The sequence below is a fragment of the Aquarana catesbeiana genome, linkage group LG07, assembly GCF_042186555.1.
Source record: "Aquarana catesbeiana isolate 2022-GZ linkage group LG07, ASM4218655v1, whole genome shotgun sequence".
NCBI classification, from domain to species: Eukaryota; Metazoa; Chordata; class Amphibia; order Anura; family Ranidae; genus Aquarana; species Aquarana catesbeiana.
The window spans coordinates 164,552,232-164,579,283 of NC_133330.1; the positions used below are offsets into that span (position 1 = coordinate 164,552,232).

The 27,052-nt window shown below is 44.0% G+C and overlaps 1 protein-coding gene across 5 annotated transcripts in view; it reads left to right on the forward strand.

Annotated features, from left to right (window-relative positions):
* Positions 1-16,305: 16,305 nt before the first annotated feature.
* Positions 16,306-27,052, forward strand: part of LOC141103337 (P-selectin-like) — a 402,914-nt gene continuing 392,167 nt past the window's right edge. For 4 of the 5 annotated variants that reach the window (XM_073592835.1, XM_073592838.1, XM_073592836.1 and 1 more), the window contains exon 1: positions 16,306-16,451. In XM_073592835.1, coding sequence (XP_073448936.1) covers positions 16,449-16,451 — 3 coding nt within the window. In that variant the 5' untranslated portion in view covers positions 16,306-16,448. The remainder of the gene's footprint in view (positions 16,452-27,052) is intronic. The other variant, XM_073592837.1, reaches the window with a different exon arrangement.

The window sequence follows — 27,052 nt, forward strand, 5'->3', positions numbered from 1 at the left end:
GAAACTTGTGGCAAAATATAAAATATTTCATGGACACAACATGCTTCTCAGCAAATAGCTTGAAGTGTCTTCTTTCCAAAATTGGGTCATTTGTGGGGGTTTTGTGCTATCTTGACACTTCATGGCCTCCGAAACTGTGATAGGTAGTGAGGAAGTGAAATCACCATTTTACGCCCTTAGAAAGCCTGAAGGCGGTGATAGGATTTCGGGATCCTGTACACGGCTAGGCTCCCAAAAAGTCTCACACATGTGGTATCTCTGTACTCAGGAGAAGCAGCGGAATGTATTTTGGGGTGTAATTTCACATATGCCCATGGCATATTTGAGCAATATATCATTTAGTGACAAATTTTGTGCAAAAAAAAAAAAAAAAGTTTGTAAAGTTTCCTGAAACTTGTGGCAAAATATAAATTATTCCATGGACTCAACATGCCTATCAGCAAATAGCTTGGGATGTCTACTTTCCAAAAAGGGGTCATTTGGGGGGGGGGTTTGACCTGTCCTGGTATTTTATGCACAATATTAGAAGCTTATGGCACACATCACCCACTCTTCTAAACACTTGAAGACAAAGCACTTTTTGCAATTCAGCACTGCATCGCTTTAACTGACAATTCGGTCGTGCGACTTTTTCCCAACATATAGAGCTTTCTTTTGGTGGTATTTGATCACCTCTGCGTTTTTTATTCTTTCCGCTATAAACAAAAAAAGAACGACAATTTAAAAAAAAAAACATTACTTTTTACATTTTGCTATAATAAATATTTTTTTTCCTCAGTTTAGGCCGATACGTATTCTTCTACATATTTTTGGTAAAAAAAAAAATCGCAATATGCGTTTATTGATTGGTTTGCGCAAAAGTTATAAAACTTGCGCAAGAGTTTACAAAATAGGGGATAGTTTTATGGCATTTTTATCAATAATTTTTTTTTTTACTAGTAATGGCGGCGATCAGCGATTTTTATCATGACTGCGACATTATGGCAGACACATCGGACATTTTTGACACATTTTTGGGACCATTGTCATTTATACAGCAAGGGTTAAGTATGTCCTGGGGAGTGATTTTAACTGTGGGGGGGCATGGCTACTTGTGACACGTCACTGATCTGTGATCTGTGATCGGGAGCAGAGATCAGTGACACTGTCACTAGCCAGAACGGGGAGATGCTTGTTTACATTAGCATCTCCCTGTTCTTCCTCTCCGTGAGGCGATCGCGGGTATCCCCGCGGCGATAGAGTCCGCGGGACTCACGACCCGACTCACGGAGGTCCCGGCCTGCGCACACACGCGATGGCACGGTGGCAAATTTAAAGGGATGTACGGGTATGCCCATTTGCCCAGCCGTGCCATTCTGCCGACGTACATCGGCGTGCGCTGGTCGGGAACGGGTTAAAATGGTGGGTGTTGCAATTTTTTTCATACAGTATTTGTGCGATTTTTCAAACGCAAGTTTTTGGAAAAAGAAACACTTTTTTGAAATGTAATGCACTAAAACACACTATATTGCCCAAATGTTTGATAAGATATAAAAGATGATCTTATGCCGAGTACATAGATACCAAACACGACATGCTTTAAAATTGCGTACAAGCGTGCAGTGGTGACAAACTACATACATTTTTAAAAGCCTTTAAAAGCCTTTGTAGGTTACTACTTTGGATTTACAGAGGAGGTCTACTGCTAAAATTACTGTCCAGTATGTTGCTGGTCCTTGTTGGGAATATATTGTAGTGTTCTTTTTTTTCATGCAGCCTGTGGGCTGCATGAAAAAATGATATTGAGTGGTGGGTATGCCCACCATTAGAATACTGCCCTGCATCCACCTACTTCTAATGATGGGCATACATGTACCATTTTTTTTTTAACTGTGGTGGTGAAATCACCTCCTACAGCGCTGGAGACGCTGTTTTACATATTGTGAGAGCAAACGCTGTTGCTGTCAAGATAAATAAATCAGTGCTGTAGCTGAATGGCGTACCTGAAAAGCAAACAATGGTAACAATAAAACATTAACTCAATAAAACCACAACAATCTGTGCCAAAAAAAGAGTAAAAAAATACCGTATTTATCGGCGTATAACACGCACCCAAAGTTTAGGAGGGAATTTTATGGAAAAAAACTTTTAGGAGGGAAGTTTAAGGAAAAAAACTTACATTTAATGCCCAGCAATGCAGCCTTATCGGTGTCCATCTGCAGCCTTATCGGTGTCCATCTGCAGCCTTATCCAGTGTCATTGCAGCCTTGTCAGTGTCACTTGCAGCCTTGTCAGTGTCATTTGCAGCCTTGTCATTGCAGCCTTGTCAGTATAGCCTTGTCATTGCAGCCTTGCCCCAGTGTCATTTGCAGACTTGTCAGTGTAGTCTTCCAGTTTAAAAATGGCGCCGCCGAGATATAGAGCCGGATGTCCTGTGTACCTCAGCGGCTCTCGGCCGCTCTTGGCTCCTCTCGCAGTCCCGTCCTATGATGGACATAACACAGGTCCAATTGCACTACTGGGCGTGACTGTGAGCGGAGCCGAGAGCCGCCAAGATCATAGCCGAATGTACTAGGCTAGACTCGGCTCTGCTTACAGTCACGCCCAGTCCCTGTGTTATGTCCATCATAGGGCGGGACTGGGCGTCACTGTGAGCGGTGCTGAGTCTAGCCAAGTACACTCAGCTATGTGTATTTTGGCGGCTCGCTCCTCCACTCACAATCAGCGGGAGATCGGCAAATAACACGCACCCACAATTTTTCCCTGATTTTAAGGGGAAAAAAGTGCGTGTTATAAATACGGTATATGCCAAAGCATGGGGGCAATCTGCCCCTAATCTTAGTGGCAAATTGCCCCTCCACCCCTGCCCCATGCTTCGGCGTATATGCTTTTTTTTTTTTGTTAACTGTGATGGTGAAATTACCTCCTACAGCGCTGGAGTCGCTGATTTACGTATTGTGAGAGCAAACGCTGTTGCTGTCAAGATGAATAAATCAGTGCTGCAGCTGAATGGCATACCTGAAAAGAAAATAATGGTTCCAGGTTCGGGTCTCTCAAAAATCCAATGGCATCTTTGGAGACCCTGTGAAAGTGTGTCCTAGTCTGTGCAGTGCTGTACCCTATGCTAATACTCCACTAGTGTGTGGTAGCGTTCAAAACATTCACCAATGCAAAGACCAGGATGGTCAGGACAGGAGGGACAATAATAGCGAGTGTCAAACCTATATCCGCGCTTGCTACAGACACGACATCTCCTTTGTGGTGATCGTTGGGTAGGGGTACCAGGGAGGATATATGGAAAATGCTTCCCATGCAGCCGGCTTACTGCATTTGCGTTGGGAAGTTGGGGCACAGCACCGTCTGGAAACAGAAGGACTGTGACGATCTCTTCCTGGAATTTAAGGAAGGATCCAGTTCGTCTTGACGCTTTGTATAGCACAAAAGCGTTCAGCAGAGCCAATTGGAATAAGTAGTGGCAGAACTACCGCCATAGCGACCCACGCGGGCGCTATGGGGCCCGCAGCTGAGTGGGGCCCAGTGAGGATGAGGAATGCAGGGCGATCTCCTGCTAGACGGCCGCCTAGGGGCGCACTGCTGCCTAGCCTAGCTGGGAGGATGCAGGCCGACCCGGATGGATCATCATGTGAGTGTGGCATGTCAGTCTGCGGGGCCCGGCAATGGCCACGGCTCCGCCGGCATAGTGCTACCTCTGTGTGTTCTGACTCTGCATTGCTGCTGACCGTGCAGACCGTTTGTCCGACCAGTGCTGTCTGTGTCTGCCAATTGAATTGGAGGTGATGCCGCCACCTGCCAGACCCCACCAATGCCTATCACGATTACAATTAGGCTGCTTCCTTTGTGCCCAGTGAAAGGTGCCGTGACAGCCAATGAGGTGCTGAGCGCATTGTGTGACGACGTTCCCTCCTCCAGTCCCACCCACAATGGAGCAGAGGAGCCCGCGCAGTTCTTTGGCTGGCTGTCCCACACAGTCTGCACTGTGGAATGGAGGCTCAGGCTAGAGCTGAGAAGAAGAGAAGAAGGTACAGACAGTCTGATGTGTAACAGTGTCAGTGTGGCCTGTAATTGGTACAATCTCATGTGTGTAACACAATGTGTCAGTCAGATAGTGTGTCCTGCAATAATTGCTACCTGGCTCAAGCTGTAGACAGACAGTTTTTTACACAGTCTGTAGCTGCAGCAATCATATTCAGACTTCACAGTGTATAGTACAATGGCATCATATACGTATTTATTATAGTATGGACAAATGTTGGATACTGTATTGTGAGAAACATTGGCAAAACCCAAGGCATACTGCAAACAGGTACACATAGATAACATCCACCCTCCAGCGCTCCAAAATAAGTTTGCTGTATACCCCCTTCCTGCCGAGCTTACGCAGTTATGCGGCCTCGGCTTTCGGGGTTATACCAGGATGATGCCCGCAGCTGCAGGCATCATCCCGGTACCGCTTTTTTAGAGCCGGCGATCGGCTTTCCAGAGATAACAACCGATGTGGCTAAAAGCCGCTCGGCTGTTATACCAGAGGAGCGGGGGGGGACGCCCCCCTCCCGCCGCTCTCAACGGGCCTCCCGATCCACCGGGAGACCCGATCAACAATCCACCACCTTCAGCGGCTAGCCACAGACTGGAACAAAGCCGGAAATGGCTTTCCTGTCGCATCATGGCAGCATTCACTTTGGGTTGTGACTCTGCCCCTCACAACCTGATAGGACCACATAGCTATAAGTTGTAAAGATGGCCCCCGCCCCAGTATTCTCTTATTTTTCCTCACCTGAAAGGACTGAAGATGTCAGAAGCACCCCCTTAACGAATTCGCCCCAGCCAGGTTCTAGCCTCTCCTGGGTGGAAGTCCTTGCCTGTACAGCCTCTAAATTAGCTAGATGGAAGGAACCCCACTCTGGTGGTCTCAGGGGTATGTGCGGCTCCAGTATAAGCCTTAACCACTTCAGCCCCGCTCACTGTATATATACGTCATTTTTTTGAAGATGGATATCTCGGTAACGGCAGCAGCTGCTGCCACAACCGAGATATTCATCTTTTCAGTGAGCGATTCTGTACACGATAATGGTGGTCTCAGCGGCGGGTTCGCCGCGAGATCACCGTTATCGGCGGCGGGAGAGGTGCCACCCCCCCTCCCGCCGCTCTCCCACACCCTCCGCCGCTTACCGGAGCCGTCGGTAGCGGCAGAGGCGATCGGGTCCTTTCCCTGCTGAGGTATGGAGACAAGTGAGGCCAAGATGGCGCCTACCCGTCTCCATACCATGTGACGGCCGGAGCGACGTCATTACGACGGCTCCGCCCACTCTCTTAAAGGCACAAATTTTTTTAGTGTCATTTTTTTAAACGACTTTTTTTTTTTTTTTTTTTTTTTTTTTTTGCATTTTAGTCTAAATATGAGATCTGAGGACTTTTTGACCCCAGATCTCATATTTAAGAGGACCTGTCATGCTTTTTTCTATTACAAGGGATGTTTACATTCCTTGTAATAGGAATAAAAGTGATCCAAATTTTTTTTTTTAAAAAAACAGTGAAAAAATAAATAAAATAAAATAAAATAAATAATAAAAAAAAAAAAAAAATTTTTTAAAGCGCCCTGTCCTGACGAGCTCGCACGCAGAAGCGAACGCATACGTGAGTAGCGCCCGCATATGAAAACGGTGGTCAATCCACACATGTGAGGTATCGCCGCGACCGGTAGAGTGAGAGCAATAATTCTAGCCCTAGACCTCCTCTGTAACGCAAAACATGCAATCTGTAGAATTTTTTAAACGTCGCCTATGGAGATTTTTAAGGGTAAAAGTTTGACGCTATTCCACGAGCGGGCGCAATTTTGAAGCGTGACATGTTGGGTATCAATTTACTTGGCGTAACATTATATTTCACAATATAAAAAAAAAATGGGCTAACTTTACTGTTGTCTTATTTTTTTTTTCAAAAAAGTGAATTTTTTCCAAAAAAAGTGCGCTTAGAAGACCGCTGCGCAAATACGGTGCAAAAAAAAGTATTGCAATGACCGCTATTGTATTCTCTAGGATGTTAGAAAAAAAACAATATATAATGTTTGGGGGTTCTAAGTAATTTTCTAGCAAAAAAACCTGTTTTAAACTTGTAAACACCTAAAATCCAAAACGAGGATAGGCTTAGTTATTGTGCAGCGGTCTCCATCTGCCTTTTCCATTTGTGGTGCAGCTTGCTGGGCATTGTGGTTCTCCTCTGTCTCTCCCCTGTGTGGTCGGGTGTCTCGGCGCTTCCGCGCATGCGCAGTGAATGTTTTTAGGGTGTCCTGGCACGTTTGCCATGTTCCAAGATGGCGCCGAGCGCGACTCAGTGCTACTGCGCTTGTGCCACGTGACCCCGGCGGCCATGGCGGTTCTTTTAAAAAGGCTCAGAATGTAATTTTCTGATGCCTCCAGTTTCCTGAGCATATCTGACGCTGCTGTTAACTCTGCTATCAGTTCTGCCTCACATCTGACGCACCCTCCTTGGGGTAAGGGTTTCTCTCCCCCCCCGGTACCTCTGTTTGTTTGCTTGCATGTTTATACCTGCCTGTATCCCTCCAGGGTATCACAGTTATCCTTTCTATGGAGACCGGTGCCCCAGCAGATCACCATCAGCCCAATAGGTAAGGGGGGGGGGTGTTCATGGTAAGTAGTGAAGATTGAAAAAGAGAGCAGGATCGTACTAATGCTGCCTAATTGGTCAGCCCTATCAGGTCATCAAGATCGTCTAAATCAAGGCGAAGAGAGACCTCACGCAGGAGAAGCCGCTCCAGCCATAGGTGAAGCCGCTCACGCGGCAGAAGTCGCTCAGCCCACAGGGGAAGCCGTAGGAGGAGCCGTTCCTACTCCAGGCATAGACATTTCCATTACAGAAGATCCCCTGCTCGTAGGCGTCAGTCTCCTGCACATCCTTCCCGTCCAGCGGGGAATGCTTGCTGGGTATGCGGGGCCACAGCTCTACCAGACAGATTGGCCTGCTGCAGATGTATGGATGAAGCCACCAGGGAAAAAGAGCTGGTCACTGTGGAACCTACCGGGGTCCCTGCTATGCATATCTCAACTCCAGATGTGGAGGCTACAGCCCTGAGCGCCTCACCATCCCATTCTAGTACGTCTAGCGAACAAGAATTCCCGTCAGACGAGGAAGAACTGGAGGCGGCAGCAGGCTTTGATTTCTCGCTCATAGGGCCCTTTGCGAAATCGGTCAAGGAAGCGATTAACTGGGAGGAACCTGAGGAGGTACAGCAGAAACCAAGGAAGTATTTCCCGAATCTCAAGAAGGTGCCTGAAGCCTTTCCATTTATAGAGGAACTGGATGAGCTTATTAAGGAAGAATGGCAGAATCCAGAGAAGAAAGTTAGTCTTTCTAACAGACTTACCAAGTTATGTCCTCTAAAAGAGCCCAGGGTATCTCCCCTGGTTTCCCCTCCAGTGGTGGACGCCGCTTTGATGCACCTAGCCAGGCATGTGACGCTTCCCATTGAGGACGCAGTGACGTTCAGAGATGTCCTGGACAGAAAGGTGGATACGGACCTTAAGAGGGCTTACGTTTTTGCAGGAGGCGCCTGCAGACCAGCAGTGGCACTGGCCGCTGTCGGGAAAGCTATTTCCGGGTGGTCATCGAACACCGCGAAACTTGTTGCTGAAGGCGCAGATCAGGACCAGATCGTTAAAGCCCTACAGGAACTCAGTCTCGCAGGAGACTTCGTGGCGGAAGCCTCTGTGGACACCATTAGGTCCGCTTCAAGATCTATGTTAGCAACGGTAATGGCCAGGAGGGCGTTATGGCTTAAACCCTGGTCGGCCGACCCGGCCTCAAAGTCCAACTGGCGCAGGATTCCATATATGGAGTTAACCTCTTTGGTACAAAGCTGGATACAGCAATATCCAAAGTGACAGGCGGGAAGTCTGGTCTTATCCCTTCAGACAGAAGACCAAAACAACAAAGAGCGCCTCCCTTCAAGCGCAATCTCCCGGAAAGATACAGGGATGCAAAATCCTATAGGCCTGGGAAGGAGTACAGGAGAACTTGGAAGAACCCTCAGACGTCCTTCCTCAAATTCCAGAAAACCAAAACCCCTGCCTCCAATGAACAGAAACCTTTTTGAAGGTACGCCCGCCCAACCAGCGGTAGTGGGTGCCAGGCTCACAAGATTCAGGTTGGTTTGGGTGGAATTGATAAAAGACCCATGGACAGTATCCACCATCCGGGTCGGGCACAGGTGGTCGTTCAAGAACCGCCCCCCAAGGGGTCACTTCTGCGCAACCAAGCTTCCTCCTTCCAGGGAGAAAAGGCTGTCCTTGGTCCAGTATATCCAGGATCTGTTAAGGAAACAGGCGATAGTGGAGGTCGCACCATCCCAAAGAGGTCAGGGTTTCTATTCCCCACTCTTTCTAGTACGGAAAAAGTCAGGGGACTTTCGTCCTGTCCTGGACCTAAAAAACCTCAACCGGTCAATCCGGGTAGAAACATTCAGGATGGAAAGCCTCCAATCAATCCTCCAAGCGATAAATCGGGGAGACTGGATGCTCTTGATCGATCTTCAAGACGCATACTTACATATCCCGATCCACGCAGAGTTCCAGAGATTCCTCCGCTTCACGATAAACAGCTGGCACTTCCAATTTTGAAGTCTTCCGTTCGGAATCTCCACCGCACCCAGGACATTCACGAAGGTCCTATTGCCCGTGATAGCCCACTTGAGAGAGAGGGGATTGAGAGTCCACCATTACCTGGACGACATCCTGCTTCTCTCGGACAACAAGGAGTCTCTCATCCAGCATCGGGAAATCCTGGTCTCCACCTTACAGTCTCTAGGGTGGCTGATAAACTGGAAGAAAAGCAGTATCCACCCCACTCAGAGAATGGTCTTCTTAGGGGCCGAGCTGGACACGAGAGAGAACATGGTGGAGCTTCCAGAGGAGAAGATTCCTCCCCTGATTCAGAAGGTGAAGAATGCCATCTCGGCCAAGAGACTTCCAGCCAGAACATGCCTCAGTATTCTGGGCTCCTTGGCATCCACCATTCCGATGGTTCAGTGGGCGCAATGGAACTCGAGGCCTTTCCAAATTTCCTTCCTGCGCCAGTGGAACGGTGTTTCGATGTCTCAGTCGATTCGCATCCCTCAAGAGGTGAAGCAATCATTGCTGTGGTGGACACGGCCTTGCAACTTGGGAAGGTGCAAGCACATAATCACCCCTCACCAGGAGACGGTGACCTCAGATGCCAGTCTGCAGGGGTGGGGAGCCCACCATCAGCACTTTGCGGCCCAAGGTCGCTGGCCATTCAGGGCACGGGACACAGTGTCAAATGTATTAGAAATGAGAGCAGCACTCCAGGCGCTCCTGTCCTTCAGCTCACTCTTGAGAGGAAAACATGTTCTTCTGAGAATGGACAACAAGGTTGCGGTTGCCTATATCAACAGGCAGGGGGGCACCAGAAGCAGGTCCATGATGCAGGAGGTCCGTCCTGTTCTGGAGTGGGCACATCTGAACCTGTTAAGCTTAAGGGCAGTCTATGTTCCGGGAGTCCAGAGCGTGTTGGCCAACTCGCTGAGCAGGAATTTCACCTCCAACCACGAGTGGTCTCTGAACCCACAGGCCTACGCCCTCATATCCCGGACTTGGGGTTCTCCAGAGATAGACCTGGTGGCAATCCCAGAGAATGTGAAATGTCAGAGATTCCTATCAAGAATACCATTAACTTCGGCAGAAGGGACGGATTGTCTCCTGCACCCCTGGAATTTCCATCTAGGATACATCTTCCCTCCAACTCCTCTCATAGCGAGATTTCTCCTGAGACTCAAGGAGTCATCGGCACTGGTGGTGGCAGTGATTCCCTTCTGGCCGAGGAGGCCATGGTTTACCACTCTGATGCAGCTGAATACGGCAGATCCCCTGCCCCTTCCGTTGTCGCCAGACCTACTCTCCCAGGGTCATCTTCTTCACCCGAACCCGGAGAAGCTACATTTGATGGCTTGGAGACTGAAAGGACTAGGTACCTAGAGCAAGGCTGCTCCCAGAGGGTAGTGGATACCCTACTCCAGGCCAGGAGACCTACCACGAATATTACTTACAGGCGAGTCTGGGAGAAGTTTACCGCCTTCGCTCAACAGCAAGGTTGGGACTCATCCTCACCATCGGTGTCACAGATCCTGGAGTTCCTTCAACTAGTCCTAGAGAAGGGCCTTAGATCAAGTACCCTAAAGGTCCAAGTCTCGGCCCTGTCCACCTTGACAGGAGTCAGATGGGCACAAGATCCCCTTGTGGTTCAGTTCCAACGGGCTTGTCTAAAGCTGAGACCACCTAGGAAACCTTCCTTCCCAGTCTGGGACCTCTTAGTCGTACTGGAAGCGCTATCTAAGGAGCCCTTCTTTCCTAACGAGAACTTATCCTCATGGGATCTGACACTGAAAGTCTCATTCTTGATAGCCATAACATCGGCTAAGAGAGTGTCGGAGATGCAAGCCTTAATGGTCAGTGATCCATATCTGGTGGTATTGCCAGACAGATTAGTCTTAAAACCTTCGGACCGGTTCATCCCCAAGGTATCCTCATCCTTTCACTTCAACCAGGAGATTAACCTTCCGGCACTCACTACGGAACAAGGCGATCCTCACCCACTGGATGTCAAGGGTAATGTCCTGGAGTATCTCTCAGCTACCAGATCCATCAGGAAAACGGAAAGACTTCTAATTATTCCGCATGGATTCAGGAGAGGTCAAGCGGCATCCTCACGCACCATTGCGTCATGGCTGGTGAAGACCATCAAAAAGGCCTATTCACTGAGTAGTCATCAAGTACCTGAGGGCTTAAGGGCACACTCCGCCAGGGCAGTGGCAACCTCCTGGGCAGCATATTGTAGAGTCTCGGCTGAGACAATTTGCAGAGCGGCTACCTGGTCTTCCAGGAACACCTTTATGTTCCATTACAAGGTGGATTCCACCTGCTTATCCACAGTGGATTTCGGGAGATCCGTTATCCAGGCCAATTCTTCTATTCTTTGTTAATAAACTTAGATTGAATTCCCACCCAGTCTTTGCGAGTTACTCCCCAAAGTGTATGCTGCCATGATGCGACAGGAAAATGGAAAATTGTATACTCACCTTTCCGTAATTTTCCTTTTATTGTCGTATCTTCATGGCAGCATACAATCTCCCACCCGTCTACAACTTATAGCTATGTAGTCCTATCAGGTTGTGAGGGGCGGAGTCACAACCCAAAGTGTATGCTGCCATGAAGATACGACAGCGAAGGAAAATTACGGAAAGGTGAGTATACAATTTTCCATTTTCTTCCAGTCTCCTGAATGTAAACACGGAAGTGACGTCATGACGTCACTTCCCGTTCATTCGGCTGCCAATGGCGCCGGTTTAAAAAAAATGTACAGTATTCAGAATTGCTGTTTTGAGCGATCTGAATATTTTGAAGTGCAAAGGAGGGATCGGGGGTCCTGTCACCACCTATTACTGTCACAAGGGATGTTTACATGCCTTGTGACAAAAATAAAAGTGATCAAATTTTTTTTTTTTAACACAAAAAATAATATAAAAATAAATAAAATAAATAAGAAAAAAAACGTTAAAGCGCCCGCATGCTCGCGCAGCACAGAAAACGCATACGGAAGTCGCGCCTGCATATGTAAACGGTGTTCAAATCACACATGTGAGGTATCATCACGATCGTCAGAGCGAGAGCAATAATTCTAGCATTAGACCTCCTCTGTAACTCTAACCTGGTAACCGTAAAAAAAATTTAAAACATCGCCTATGGAGATTTTTAAGTACCGTAGTTTGTTGCCATTCCACGAGTGTTTGCAATTATAAAGCGTGACATGTTTGGTATCTATTTACTCGACGTAACATCATCTTTCACATTATACACAAAAATTGGGCTAACTTTACTGTTTCGTTTTTTTAAAACACATGAAAGTGTCCCTTTTCCCAAAACATTGCGTTTAAAACACCGCTGCACAAATACCGTGTGACATAAAATATTGCAACAATCACCATTTTATTCTCTAGATTCTCTGCTAAAAGAAAATATATCAAATGTTTGGGGGTTCTAAGTAATTTTCTAGCAAAAAATATGGATTTTAACTTGTAAACTCCAAATGTCAAAAATAGGCTTAAGCAGGCCATACATGGTCGAATTTCGAACAAATTTTCTTTTTAAAATCAGAAAGATCATTTTTTTTTGTGATCCGATGATGCCACCATTGATTTTCGAAATTCGGCCGACCAAGCCTTCAATTTCACCTCATGTTGCTACAGAAAATAATTTTCGTGGCTGGGAATCTTCTTTTCTCTCCGTAAATGTTCTTTTCTTATTACATTTCTCGCACAATTCTCCTATCATTGATTAGAAAATCGTTTGTTTTTCAAAAAATTTCCAACATGTCCAATTCCTTAAATTTGATTGCTGCACGAAAATCGGCCATTGCTGCAGCCCACTAATGGTGCGAAATTCGTACGAAAATTCTTTGATACGATTTTCGAAAGAAAATTCTTTCGAAATTCGAACCGTGTATGGCCAGCATTAGTCATGAAAGGGATACACTCTACACACTAAGCTGTTGCCTGGGTACTGTGCCACATGAGTGTGGTAATCTGTTGTTCAATGGCATTAGTTCATTTTTTTTTGGGGGGGGGGCTGTTTCTGGGGGGCTGTTTCGGGGGGGGGGGCATACAACATTTTGCTATGGGGCCCTGTGATTTCTAGTTTCGCCCCTGGGAATAAGTATACAGGCAATTTTTTATACCAGCGTCTGGCCTTACGGGCAATTAATTATGGCGCCATCAACTGGTTGTTGAGGTCCACCCCTCCCATATTAAGGTTGTATTCACGGACACAGAGGGGTTTCTCCACAATACCAGTTACCGTTTGAATTTGGACCGTCGTGTCTGTGTGAGGGGAGGACAAAACAAAAACATTCCGTAAATCCCTCCACTCCACTGCAAGCAAATTATTACTACTCAAGCAGGCTCTCTCCCCCAGCCTAAGACAGGAATCTGTAAGTCGCTGGTGTAAGCCCCGGCGATTAGATCGCACGGTGCCACATGCGCCAATTCCATGATCAAACAAGTGACTAAAAAGTGTCACGCTTGTGTAATAATTGTCCACATACAAGTGGTACCCCTTTCTGAATAAGGGTGACACCAAGTCCCACACAATATTACCAGCGCTCCCTATGTAGTTTGGGCAGTTCTACGGCTCCACGTGACTATCTTTTCCCTCATAAACCATAAAACTATATGTATAGCCTGTTGCCCTGTCACAATGCTTATACATCTTGACTCCATATCTGGCACGCTTGCTGGGAAGATACTGTTTGAATTGCAAGCGGCCAGAAAACGTAATCAGGAACCCATCAACACTGACAACTTGATCGGGAGTAAACAAGGCTGCAAACTGTTGGTTGAAGTGGTTTACGAGGGGCCAAATTTTGTTGAGCCGATCGTATACAGGGTCACTCCAAGGAAGACAGAGTTCATTGTCGTTGAAGTGCATAAAACGCAAGATCTGCTTGTATCTAGCCCTGGTCATGGAGGCAGAAAACATGGGCATATGGTGAATTGGGTCAGTGGACTTATATGAACGCAACTCACTTTTTTAGTTATGCCCATGAGAAGGGATAGGCCCAGAAAGGTCTTAAATTTGGAGATCGTGATAGGTCTCCAATATCTGGCAAGGGTCAACTGGAGATTAGCAGTGATGAATTGACCAGCATACAAATTGCCTTGGTCCACAATAGATCTATAGAGATCTTCCATGAAAAACAGCGAATAAAAATCAAGTGACATAAAATCAACTGTTTCCACCTGAAATCCGGGTTGGCCAGTGAATGGGGGAAGTACGGATGCTGCAGAAGTGGTGTGCTCCCAATTCGGATTGGCAAATGCAGCAGGAAGGGCACTATGGGCTTGACGGGCCTGTCTTTGTCTTCTTGGCGGTTGCCGGACACTAGTTGTGCTAGCCACCTCAGCAGCTTGAACTGCACTTATGGGACTCGTCATGTCACCACGTGATACTGCAGTGCTGGTTTGACTACAACCAGGGTGTACTAAGCCGCTGGTGCTTGCCAGTTTACCAGGATAAGCGAAACTAGTACTGGCTCTCTGCTCCATACGAGAGCCCTGCGGTTCTTGCACCTCAACAACAGCAGAAGAACGGGTCGGTACACCTGACCTTGGCAAGGACCACTACTCCGTTGTCAGAGCTATCTGTCAGGGTGCCACTGCTGTCTACTGGATCGTATTCTGAGCCTGAATCTGACAGATGGGTGACTTCCTCTTCACTCTCATCTGTCATGCTCAGAAACGTGTAGGCCTCTTCACTAGTGTACCTTCGATTGGACGTTGTGCCCTGACACTATAGATAAAAAATAACTAAATAACCAGCGTCATCCGTGACACTAATACAGTGATCACAGCTGACAGGGGGTGAAAGGGCTAACTAGGGGTCAATCAGGGGGTTAAAACCTTTATTAAGTAATATATGGGGGTACCTAACACTATAAAAACCTGACGGTGAAACGAATCAACTAACTGGCGAACTAGTGTCACTCACAACACTAATACGGTGATCAGAAAAAAAGATCTATCAGTGACACTGAGACAGGGGGTGAAAGGGTTAACTGGGGGGGATCAAGGGGTTAGACCTTTATTAGAGGGGTTTGGGGGGGTACCCTATGCCTAACGGGGCCTACTACTAATTGCCCTAACACTGATTAGAGTCACAAGTGACACCAAAGCAGTGATCAGTGAGGGGTTAACTGGGGGGGGGGGGGCGATCGGGGGGGTGACAAGTGTACCTAGTGTTAGTGTAGTGTTGTGCAACTCACAGTAAGATGTTCTCTCTCCTCTTTCTGGAACGGAAAAGAATTCCAGAGAGGGAGAAGACATCACGTCCTCGTCTGTGTTTACACTTACAGACGGGGAAGCATTTTCATAAAGATAAAAGGTAAAGATAAAAATAAAAATACAAATAAATATATAAAGAAAAAAAAAAATTTATATTTATTTTTATTTTTATCTTAACCGTTGCATTTTCTGGTTCTTTTGTATCACCACCATGGGAATTATTATTATGTTTCGCTTTTATACATGGCACTGTGCTTTCTTTTGACAGACGCTGGGACCTGTTGTCCCACAGCACTGCCATATAAAAGCACATTGCAGACACCTCCCTATTAGGCCTATTGAAGGAGCAGTGGCTCCGAGCGCGTAGCCTTCTCTCAACCTCCCTGCAAGGCCTCCTCCCTGGACAATCCCTCCCCTGGATACCGAACCCGGAAGCGGACGGATGACCTGTGACGTCACGCACGCTCCACGTGCGCTCCACGCCGGCCCCTAGTCTCTTCCTGATGGCCACAGAAGGAGCTCCCGGCTGGTAATCCACCTTCTGCAGCCCAGCATCCCTGCAGCATCACCACCACAGGATCAGAGGGAACACCAAGGACCACATACCTATACAGATAAGCCTTTTATATATTTTTATCCTGTAAGTGTGTTTTTACCTGGTGTCATTAAACATCGTTTGTTAATACTACACTCAGGTGGCGCTTCCTTCTCTACCCCTCTCTCATCCATCACAGAGCCAGCTCTCTGAAAACAGCAGCCGCCTAGCCTACCAGCCTACTTTAACCATTACATTACCGGTTACCACTTAACCCTTGAACTTCCAGCCTGTCCCCTATGGACTAAGTTGCTCAGCCCTTTATATCTCCTGTTATATATAGACTTGTGTGTTTGCGCTTACAGTTACCAATACTCTGTTTTTCATAATAACAAGCTGGTGATTGGTTGCTAGGACCACCTAGCAACCAATCACCTGGAAAGATAACTCCGGAAGCTCCCACTGTCTTATCAGCATTGCTGCGTGTCTCTCCCGTCTTCTCATTCAGCTTCGTGCTCCCTGCTCCGCTTTTACTTAAAATGTCAGTGGGCCGGGTGCACGTGAATTCATCATGTGCACTGACGGGCCGGACATTTAGCGGCGGTGGGCCGGGAGTGGCCTGCGGGATGTAGGTTGCCGATCCCTGCCCTAGAGTCTCTGCTAAAAAATTTTTTAAATGTTTGGAGGTTCTAAGTAGTTTTCTAGCAAAACATACTGATTTAAAATTATAAACAAAAAGTGCCAAAAAGTTTGCTGTATGTGTGCACAGTATTTTAGTGATCATATTGGTGGTTGTTCTTTGAGGCCACCCCCATTAAAAATATGAACAATAGTACACTGAAGACATTTACATTTTTTATATTTTCATCCTTTGAGTTACTGGAATCACACATTATTTTCTTAACACACCCTCTAATATCAAAGAAACCACAGTATAAATGGGATGTACTCACGAACATAGTCTCAAGTTAGAGGAAATGTGTGTAAGACAGGAAAGTTGTTCATTGTTTGCATAGTTTGTGATAGTAAATTTATGAAGCCCGGTGTAAAATGGTAAGTTGAAATTTACTCCTGTATTAATAAATTGTAGTGTACTGTATCTATTGCATTTGTATTTTAAACAACATGCATGTAATTTTCTGTATATTGCAAGTACTAAGTTAAGATTGTATGTTTCAAGCATGCCATTTAATCATTTTCTGTTGAGTGTTTCTTTATAATTAGGTTTTATATATATATATATATATATATATATATATATATATATATATATATATATATATATATATATATATATATGCATTTTCATTTCAAAGAGTTTATAGCTAATGTCCATCATAATTCTGTGACTTCATAGTAGGGATTCATGTTTATTTTTCATTTTGGAGTAAAACGACAAATCAGATCTTTCTCAAGTCATAAGTGGATTAAATACCAATATCTGCTGTATACTTGGAATCGACTTGGTGGTAGCTATAGCAGTTTTGTATGACTTACTAAATCTGACAATTCTGTTGTAGAGCTTTCCATTTAAATACAAATACTCAACTCTAACATCAATAAAACACACAGTCACACCAGGGTATGATAGTTTGGAGTCTAGTGTCAGTTATGTGCACTATTATCAACAATATCAACTATATATATATATATATATATATATATATATATATATATATATATATATATATAATAAAATATAAAAAAAACATAATTAGCTTTTGTTGTAAGTGTTTTAAAGGAATAAGGAGACAATTATTTTTGCTGCCCAGCAATTGATGTCCAGAAATGTAAAATATGAATAACCCCATTACAAAAATATTTCTGTATATTTTGCTGTTATGTAAAGTGACGAACAGTAAAATGTACAACATTTATACACTCACTATAGTTAGAAATCCTAGTAGATAAAGCCATATATTTAGTTATATATTATATACATATATTTAAAATGTATACAATTAGATTAGACAAGGTAGTGAATCTGAAAGGCTTGGATTTCCTTATAGGACATCTGTTGTAAAAAAAAATATGTAGGTCATCATTGCCTGGTTGCCTGATTGGTATGCCAATACCCTGGAGTCAGTACTTTCTGAGTCACTGATCCTGATCAGGTACAGTGAGACAATCTGACTTTTTATTGCTTTTCGTTTGTTCTTGGAGTGGGACTCCAACCCTTATATTTTTCTCACAGCAGGTGTACTTTGTCTACTTCCTAAAAATGAATGATGATCCCTATCCCTTTATTACAACAGTGTAAGGCATTATGTACATGTACTGTACTTGAGAAGTTGTAACTATGCCTGGCAATCAGCATTTTCCACACCTGGAGAGCCACAGGTGCCGCTAACAACTTACCATAAAAGTGAATGGCTGTACACAGCCATACACATTTAAACACCAATGCTTCTGTGCATCAGCATTTACCTGCACATGCATGTATGACGTATTTCCTGAACACAAAACTTCTCTAGTAGCAGTCGTGGACTTGTACCTGTTTTGTTCAGTAGGCTCCTGGCTTTAAAGGGGTTGTAAACCCTTGCTTTTTTTTTTTTAAATAACAAACATGTTATACTTACCTCCACTGTGCAGTTCGTTTTACACAGAGTGGCCCCCGAACCCCCTCCTTTGGGGTCCCACGGCGGCGCTGGTGGCTCCTCCCCGCATTGAGTGTCCACGTTGGAGAAGCGCTCTCCTTGGTGGACACACGTGCGGGAGCGCTCCCGAGTCCTGCATCTGTGTCCATTCACACAGTATGCAGGACTCAGCCCCGCCCCCGGTGCCGTGTCATTGGATTTGATTGACAGCAGCGGGAGCCAATGGCTGTGCTGCTATCAATCTATCCAATCAGGACATGAGACACCAGTTACAGCTGGTGTGCTTGTTCACAGACAGAGGACGACAGCGTCCAGGTAAGTAAAACGGGGGGGCTGCAGCACTAAAAAAAGGTTTTTCACCTTAATGCATAGAATGCATTGAGGTGAAAAACCATGAAGGTTTACAACCCCTTTAATGTAAAGTGATGCAGGTGGCTGTAGAGCCACTAAATCACTTTTACGCTACTTGCAGTATGCTTCTCTTCCTGCTGGACTTCCCCTCTGTGTTTCCTGGGGTCTCCCACTTCTCCTAGGAGCTCAGGACCACAACTAGTGACAGGATGTGGAAAGGGAAGAGATTAGAGAATATCCATTCATTGGTGTTTTCTGCTGTATGTGAAGCCATAAGGGATCAGCTCTGGGCATTTCTAGCTTATGAGCTGCCAGAATCCCGACACAAATGCCCAATGCACAGCTCATCAAGCACAGTGCTGTGCTTAATTGGCTGCAGCAGGGGGCAGGGGAGACATTAGGGCAGGGCAGGAGAGACTATTTATGTCTCCATAAGGCTTGATTCACACCTATGAATTTTTAGTGCTTTTTGCATTTTGCAGATTTGAACTACAGTCCATTTAACATGGTGTCTTATGGAACAAGTTTTATAGTGCAAATCTGCAAAATGCAAAAAGCACAAAAAATGCATAGGTGTCAAGCCTTAATAGTATCTGTCACATGCCTGATGATATCACATAGTCGCTTGTTAGCCCCCTTTTAATAACAATAAAGATAAAAAAAAAAAAACTAAAAAGTAAAAAAAAAAAAATACAATTATAATAAAAATAAATTTAAGAAAATGATTTAAAGATAACCCCGTAGCCTTGAGCACACCCACAAATGCAAATGTGCCCAGTGTGCCCATGTATTTGTAAACAGCAATTTCACCACAAGTTATATATGGTATCAGGACTGGTGCACACCACCAAACTGCACTTCAGATCCGTTTCAGATGCGTTTCTGCAAGCACATTTTTAACACGTTCTTAACATGTTCTGGTGTGTTGTTTTTGGTGCACTTTTGATGCGTTTCCGGATGCATTACAGATGCTTTTTTTCTTATTTTTTTCTGTTTTTGTTTTTTCACTGTGCTAGGGTCATGTGTGTTTTTGATGCGTTCCAGTGCATTCCGGTGCATTTTTGATGACTTTTACCGCGTTACATTACAGTCCAGTGCAGGAAAAATGCATCATGTCCTAATTTTTTTTTCTAGAACTGGAACGCCCTTGAACTGACCGCACTGGTGTGCACTATGTCACAGGAAACCATATGACCTACTTTCCATGCATGTTTGATGTAGGAAAAAATGCCTTGGACTGCATGTGGTGCGAACTGGCTCTCGCTGTGAATGTCAGAGTGATATTTACAGTTTATTCCTACTTGATAGCTGTAAAGGCATCTAAAGTTCACCTATTGATAATTTTGGGTACTCTATTTTTTTGCCTTTTCATTTTGTGGACACCCACAGTTTTGAGGCCTGACATATTTGATATCTATTCACGTGACACTATCTTATCTTTTATTTTCATGAAAATACAGATTTGATAAACAGTTCTGCAAATATCATGCAAATACCATCATTTTATTCTACAGGCCCTCTGCTTTCAGAAAATATATAATGTTATGGGGTTTTGAGTAATTTTATAGCCACAAATTCAGATTTTAACGTATGTGCAAAAAGAGAAAAAAATGCTCCAGAATGAAAGTGGTCAAAGTGATACTAAACACACACTGTTTAACTTACATTATCCCTTCACTTTCTGTATATGGATGATGGCACTGTAATTATTTTGATTAAAAAAAAAACATCTAAGTACCTTTTTCCTAATCGCTATACAGCTGTCATATGACCCAGCTCTTTCCAGCCTGTCTGCAGGGAAACGTAAGCAGGAGGAGCTTCTAGTCCTCTGCTGATGGTCACACATTCAAAATAAAAAAAAAAAAACAGACTTTGGGATACAGAGTAAAAATTAAAAAAAATTGTCATACAAATATATATTTCAAATAAAATCTTTATTATTTTTTGTCAATATCATGGTGTGGGGGAATTTCTGCCAGTCACAGGCTGTGCCACCCCCCTCCAGCCTGTGTCTCAGAATAACAGGGAGGTGAAGCCTCCATCAATCAATGTAATATCCCACCCCCATAGCTAGTTAGTGGGCATAGAGGAGGAGAAGGAGAGTTGTCTTTTATTTACCATTTTATTTGTATGTCCATGTGTGTGACTCCAAAGTCACTTGGGCTGCTCAGATGTGATATAGGGTCAGGGTAGAAAATACACTGAAAACTGAGCATGTACACACTAGCTGCCAACACTGCTCTGCAAAATCCCTAACTGCAGTGGGGACATGGACAGAAGGGGGAGATAGAGAACAGCAGGATTAATCAGGTTTTTTGCTGAATACAGAAATCAAATCCCATAGTGACAGAGTGAGTATGAACAGCATGTAATACACCATTTATTAATAGTTTTTAATAAGTGTCATTTCTTTAGTGTTGTCACATGAAAAGATATAATAAAATAATTACAAAAATGTGAGGGGTGTACTTTGTGAGATACTGTATATATTTTATACTAATATATATATATATATATATATATATATATATATATATACACACACACATATATATATTTCTGTGATGTAAAAAAATGACACAAAGATAAGTCATTTCAGAACTTTTTTTTACCTTTAACTACTTCAATACCAGGCACCTAACCCCCTTCCTGCCCAAGAGAATTTTCAGCTTTCAGTGCTATCGCTGTTTAAATGACAATTGCGCGGTCATGCTACACTGTACCCAAACAGAATTTTTATAATTTTGTTCCCATAATAGAGCTTTCTTTTGGTGGTATTTGATCACCTCTGCATTTTTTATTTTTTGCTAAACAAATCAAAAAATACTGAAAATTTTGAAAAAAAAAAGTTTTTCTTTTGTTTCTGTTATAAAATTTTGTAAACAAGTACGTTTTCTCCTTCACTGACGGGCACTAATAAGGCGGCACTGACGGGCACTGATAAGGCAGCACTGATGAGGTGGCACTGATGGGCACTGACTGGCATTGACAATGGGCACTGGTAGGCGGCACTGATGGGTGGCACTAATATGCAGCACTGATGGGCATTGATAGGCGGCACTGATGGGCACTAATGGGTGGCACTGGTGGGCACTGATAATTGACACTGATAGGTGGCACTGCTGGGCACTGGGCACTGATACATGGCACTGATCGGCACTGATATTCAGCACTGATAGGCATCACTGATGGCACTGGCACTGGCAGGCATTGGGGATGGGCACTGATTGGTAGATGCCTGGGCACTGATTGGTATTTCCATGGTGGTCTAGGGTGGCATACCTGGTGGTCCAGTGTGGTGGCAATCCCAGGCGGCATCCTGGTGGTCCTGGGTGGGCATCCGAGGGGGGGCTGTGCTGATAAACAATCAGCACAGACCCCCCTGTCAGGAGAGCAGCTGATCAGCTCTCCTCTACTCGCGTCTGTCAGACGCGAGTGAGGAAAAGCTGATCAACAGCTCTTCCTGTTTACATCGTGATCAGCTGTGATTGGACACGGCTGATCACGTGGTAAAGAGCCTCCGTCAGAGGCTCTTTACCGAGAACGGTGTAGCGGTGTGTTAGTCGGGCGTGTGGCGGCTGTTATCCTGCTGGACGTCATATGACGCCCAGTCAGGATAACTGAACCACCGCCCGGCCGTCATTCTGCTATAGGCCGGCCGGGAAGTGTTTAATGTGATCTATAAACAGTACAACTCAGTTGAACAACAAACTGACATTTTTAGGTGGAGGGAAGAAAAATAAAAAAATAAAATAATATGGTTGCTTAAGTGTGCACACCCTTAAACTAATACTTTGTTGAAGCGCCTTTTGATTTTATTACAGCACTCAGTCTTTTTGGGTATGAATCTATCAGCATGGCACATATGGACTTGGCAATATTTGCCCACTCTTCTTTGCAAAAACACTCCAAATCTGTCAGATTGCGAGGGCATCTCCTGTGCGTAGTCTCCTCAGATCACCCCACAGATTTTCAATTGGATTTATATTTGGGCTCTGGCTGGGCCATTCCAAAACTTTAATCATCTTCTGGTGAAGCCATTCCTTTGTTGATTTGGATGTATGCTTTGGGTCATTATAGGCACCAATTATAAAAAAATATATGTACATTTTATTAAACACGTAATACAAAAAATCATTAAAACATTGCACATAAAATGCAGAAAGCTAGCTGGATCTCTCTAATATGGATACATATATAACAAAAGCATAACATTTACAGGAATACATCTCTGTAGTGGATTGTGATATCCAAAAAAGCTCTACATGTTTCGCAATTGAATGCTTATTCGGGAGCTTGTTAACCACTTAAGCCCCGGACCATTTTGCTGGCCAAAGACCAGAGCACTTTTTGCGATTCGGCACTGCATTGCTTTAACTGACAATTGCGCGGTCATGCAAAGTGGCTCCCAAACAAAATTGACATCTTTTTATTCCCACAAATAGAGCTTTCTTTTGGTGGTATTTGATCGCCTCTGCGGTTTTTATTTTTTGCGCTATAAACAAAAAAAGCGTCAATTTTGAAAAAAAAACGCATTATTTTTTAATTTTGCTATAATAAATATCCTCAAAAAATATATAAAACAAAATTTTTTTCCTCAGTTTAGGCCGATACGTATTCTTCTACATATTTTTGGTAAAAAAAATCGCAATAAGCGTTTACTAATTGGTTTGCGTAAAAGTTATAGCGTCTACAAAATAGGGCATAGTTTTATGGCATTTTTATTAATATCTTTTTTTTTTACTAGTAATGGCGGCGATCTGCGATTTTTATGGTGACTGCGACATTATGGCGGACACATCGGACAATTTTGACACATTTTTGGGACCATTGGCTTTAATACAGCGATCAATGCTAAAAATTGCATTGATTACTGTAAAAATGTCACTGGCCGTGAAGGGGTTAACCTCTAGGTGGAGCTGTAGAAGTTAAGTGTGTCCGAGGGAGTATATCTAACTGTGGAGGGGAGGGGCTGTGTGTGACACTACACTGACCACCGCTCCCGATCACAGAGAGCAGAGATCAGAGACAGTGTCACTAGGCAGAACGGGGAGATGCTTGTTTACATTAGCATCTCCCCGTTCTTTCTCACCATGAGACGATCGCGTGTATCCCCGCGGACATCGGGTCCATGGGACCCACGATCGCGGTCACGGAGCTTCCAGCGGGCGCGTTAAAAGGCAACGTACAGGTACGTTGTTCTGCCAGTACGTGCCCTTCTACCACAGTATATCTGTGTGAGGCGGTCTGGAAGCGGTTAATTATTCTACAGGAGAGAGAGAGAGAGAGATATATTCAGGCAATCAATAACAGAAACAATAATAATCTTGGTAGAAGGTCTCAAATAATTTTTGCAGGGAGTACCGAGAGGCAATCAAAAGGAGGGCTCCAAACACAGCATGCACTAGGTGACGCAAGACACACATGGGGACGTGCCTGATAGAAAGCATCTTAGAATGTAGAGAAGGGGGGAGGTAAAAGTGAAAAAGCTAAGGTAAGTATCCAGTGCCAAGTGTACAATAGGCAGAAGACCCATAAAGCTCACTCCAATGCAGGGGAAGGGGGTAGACAAGTATAGTCAAATAGAAAACCATTCAGCCTACCTTAAATAGAACAACATAAAATGAATCAAGATAGATGATAAGTGCTCATGTTATGAGCTTAGGGATGGAACTGTATTAAGCGGTCAGTAGCGCTGCCTGTAGAGTGTATATATAATAATGAAAGAAGACAAATCTAATTAGGAGTGGTCTGTTTGAAAAGATATTGTATATTCACATGGGCAGAAATATCAATCCCATATCTTGGAATTCATTTAACAGCATCTCATTCTGACTTATTCTCAACCAATTATCCTCCTGTATTAAGACAGATCACAAATCTAATAAAACAATGGTCGCAACTTCCTTTATCCTGGATAGGGAAGATTAATGCAATCAAAATGACTATTCTACCCAAATTGCTTTATCTATTCAGAGTCCTCCCTATTCCAATTCCTTCCTATTTTTTGAGAATAGTACAAAAAAGAGCAACTTCGTTTATATGGGGCTCTTCTAAACCACGTATACCTATACACACACTACATCTTCCCAAAAATAAAGGAGGCCTGGGATACCCTAATTTTACTAAGTACTACAGAGCAGCACATTTGGCCAGTCTGTCCAAATACCATGCAAAACAGGAAATCCCATTATGGGTATTTATAGAGGCTTCAGAAAATGACCCACTATTAATATCAAATTTATTATGGCTTGATCCTAAAGACCACTTTAAAATTCATAATCCCATAACTAAACACTTCTTATCTCTCTGTTATAAACTAAAAACCAAATATCAGTTACAATCTCCACACAATCCTCTCCTTTCTTTTATCAGAAATCCGGCCTTTTATCCGGCATGGATCTACCCAAATTCTTTTAAAGCTTGGACAACATCAGGCATTCAGACACTAAATGACTTCATAGCATCTAAATCATTCCTTTCATTCCCATCGCTTAGAGAAAAATATGATCTACCAAACTCTGAGATATTTAGATATCTCCAAATCAAACATTTCTATACACCATTCCTAAAGGGGGATATACCATTATCCCAATTATCCATTTTTGAATCAATCTGTACAAAAGATCCATTTGCTAAAGGTACAATTTCATCACTTTATAATCAATTATATGGAGTAGCAAATCTTAATAGACCCTCTTACGTTCAGAGGTGGGAGGAGGACCTGGGACGAACTTTAGAAGACACGGACTGGTCTAACATATGGCTCACATCTAAGTCATCTTCACCCAACATCTTAGCACTGGAGACAAATTATAAAGTCCTAACTCGCTGGTACCTTGTACCCGCTAGAGTGGCAAAATATTCACCTAATACCTCAGCTCTTTGTTTTCGAGGATGCCCAGAAATAGGCACATATTTACACATATGGTGGACGTGCCCAGTAATCCAAACCTTCTGGAAGGAAGTCTTCGTGATTGCATCTAAAATATTTTAAAAAATAATACAACCAGATCCATATTTAACTTTACTTAATCTAAAACCGGAATGGTTAACACTCTCTCAATTCAAACTTATGATCCAACTAATAACGGTTGCAAAACAAACAGTGGCCAAGGCATGGAAATCTCCTACATTGGTACTAGCAGAAACAATTCACAGAATGAATAATACAATGTCCCATGCTAAGATGGTAGCCATCGATCAAAATCAAATTCCAAAATTTGAAAAACTTTGGCATCCTTGGATAAAACAACAGTTCCTGTCAAACTTCAATGACTCTGTCCTGTTGTCATGGTAACAGATTAAATGACTTACAGAGACACCCATTCTAAGGCTTCAAAGAGAACTAAAAAGAATAATAAACTGACGAGCGGGACAACCTTGTGGACCATACCTCTACCTTTCAACCCTTTTTCTTCTTTTTCTTTCCTTTTCTCCACCTTACGATTAAAGCTCATTATCAGAATTTATTTGACCTATATACACTCTACTTGTAAACAATGTGTATAGTAGGTATAAATCATTTAAATACCTACAAAAGTAACTAAGGAAATGATATATATCTTTAATTTAGGTTTACGTAAACCCAATGTTTAATATTTGAAATTTCATTATATTTACCTATAGAAACCCTACTGTAAAACAATGAGCTTACTTTATAGATCCTTGTAAACTTACTTTATGTATCTTTATAACATTGTATACTCAATAAACTTCTTTTGACAAGGAAAAGATATTGTATAATATTAGTAAGTAACATAGTCTCACCTTATAGTCTTAGTAGTTTATATAAAGGGACTTTATATCAAAAAAGGGGGAGAAGGTATATTGCAGCGAAACTGCCAGCAAAAAGAATGCTTAGTAAAGATTTTTAGTCAAGAAGTGCATTAGATTAACAGGTAACAGATCCAAACCATCTAGAAAGGGAAAAGTATGTATCTAAAGTCAATACACTTAAAACAACCCAGCAGCAGGAGTACAGCAAACAGAGTGTAAAGCAGTGGCGCAACTACCACCATAGCGACCCACACGGGGGCTATGGGGCCCACAGTTGAGTGGGCCCCGGTGAGGATGAGGAATGTAGACATCTCACCCGCGAGTGCAGGGCGATCTCCCGCTAGGCGGCCGCCTAGGGGCGCACTGCTGCCTAGCCTAGCTGGGAGGATGCAGGCCGACCCGGATAGATCATCATGTGAGTGTGGCATGTCAGTCTGCGGGGCCTGGCGGCGGCCACGGCTCCGCCGGCATAGTGCTACCTCTGTGTGTTCTGACTCTGTATTGCTGCTGACCACGCAGACCGCGTGTCTGTGTCTGCCAATTAAATTGGAGGTGACGCCGCCCGCCAGACCCCGCCAATGCCTATCATGATTACAATTAGGCTGATTCCTGTTTGCCCAGTAAAAGGTGCCGTGACAGCCAATGAAGTGCTGAGCGCAGGCACAGTGCACCGCCCACCTTATTGTGTCGACATTCCCTCCTCCAGTTCCACCCACAATGGAGCAGAGGAGCCCGCGTAGTTCTTTGGCTGGCTGTCCCACACGGTCTGCACTGTGGAATGGAGGCTTAGGCTAGAGCTGAGAAGAAGAGAAGAAGGTACAGACAGTCTGATGTGTAACAGTGTCAGTGTGGCCTGTAATTGGTACAATCTCATGTGTGTAACACAGTGTGTCAGTCAGATAGTGTGTCCTGCAATAATTGCTGCCT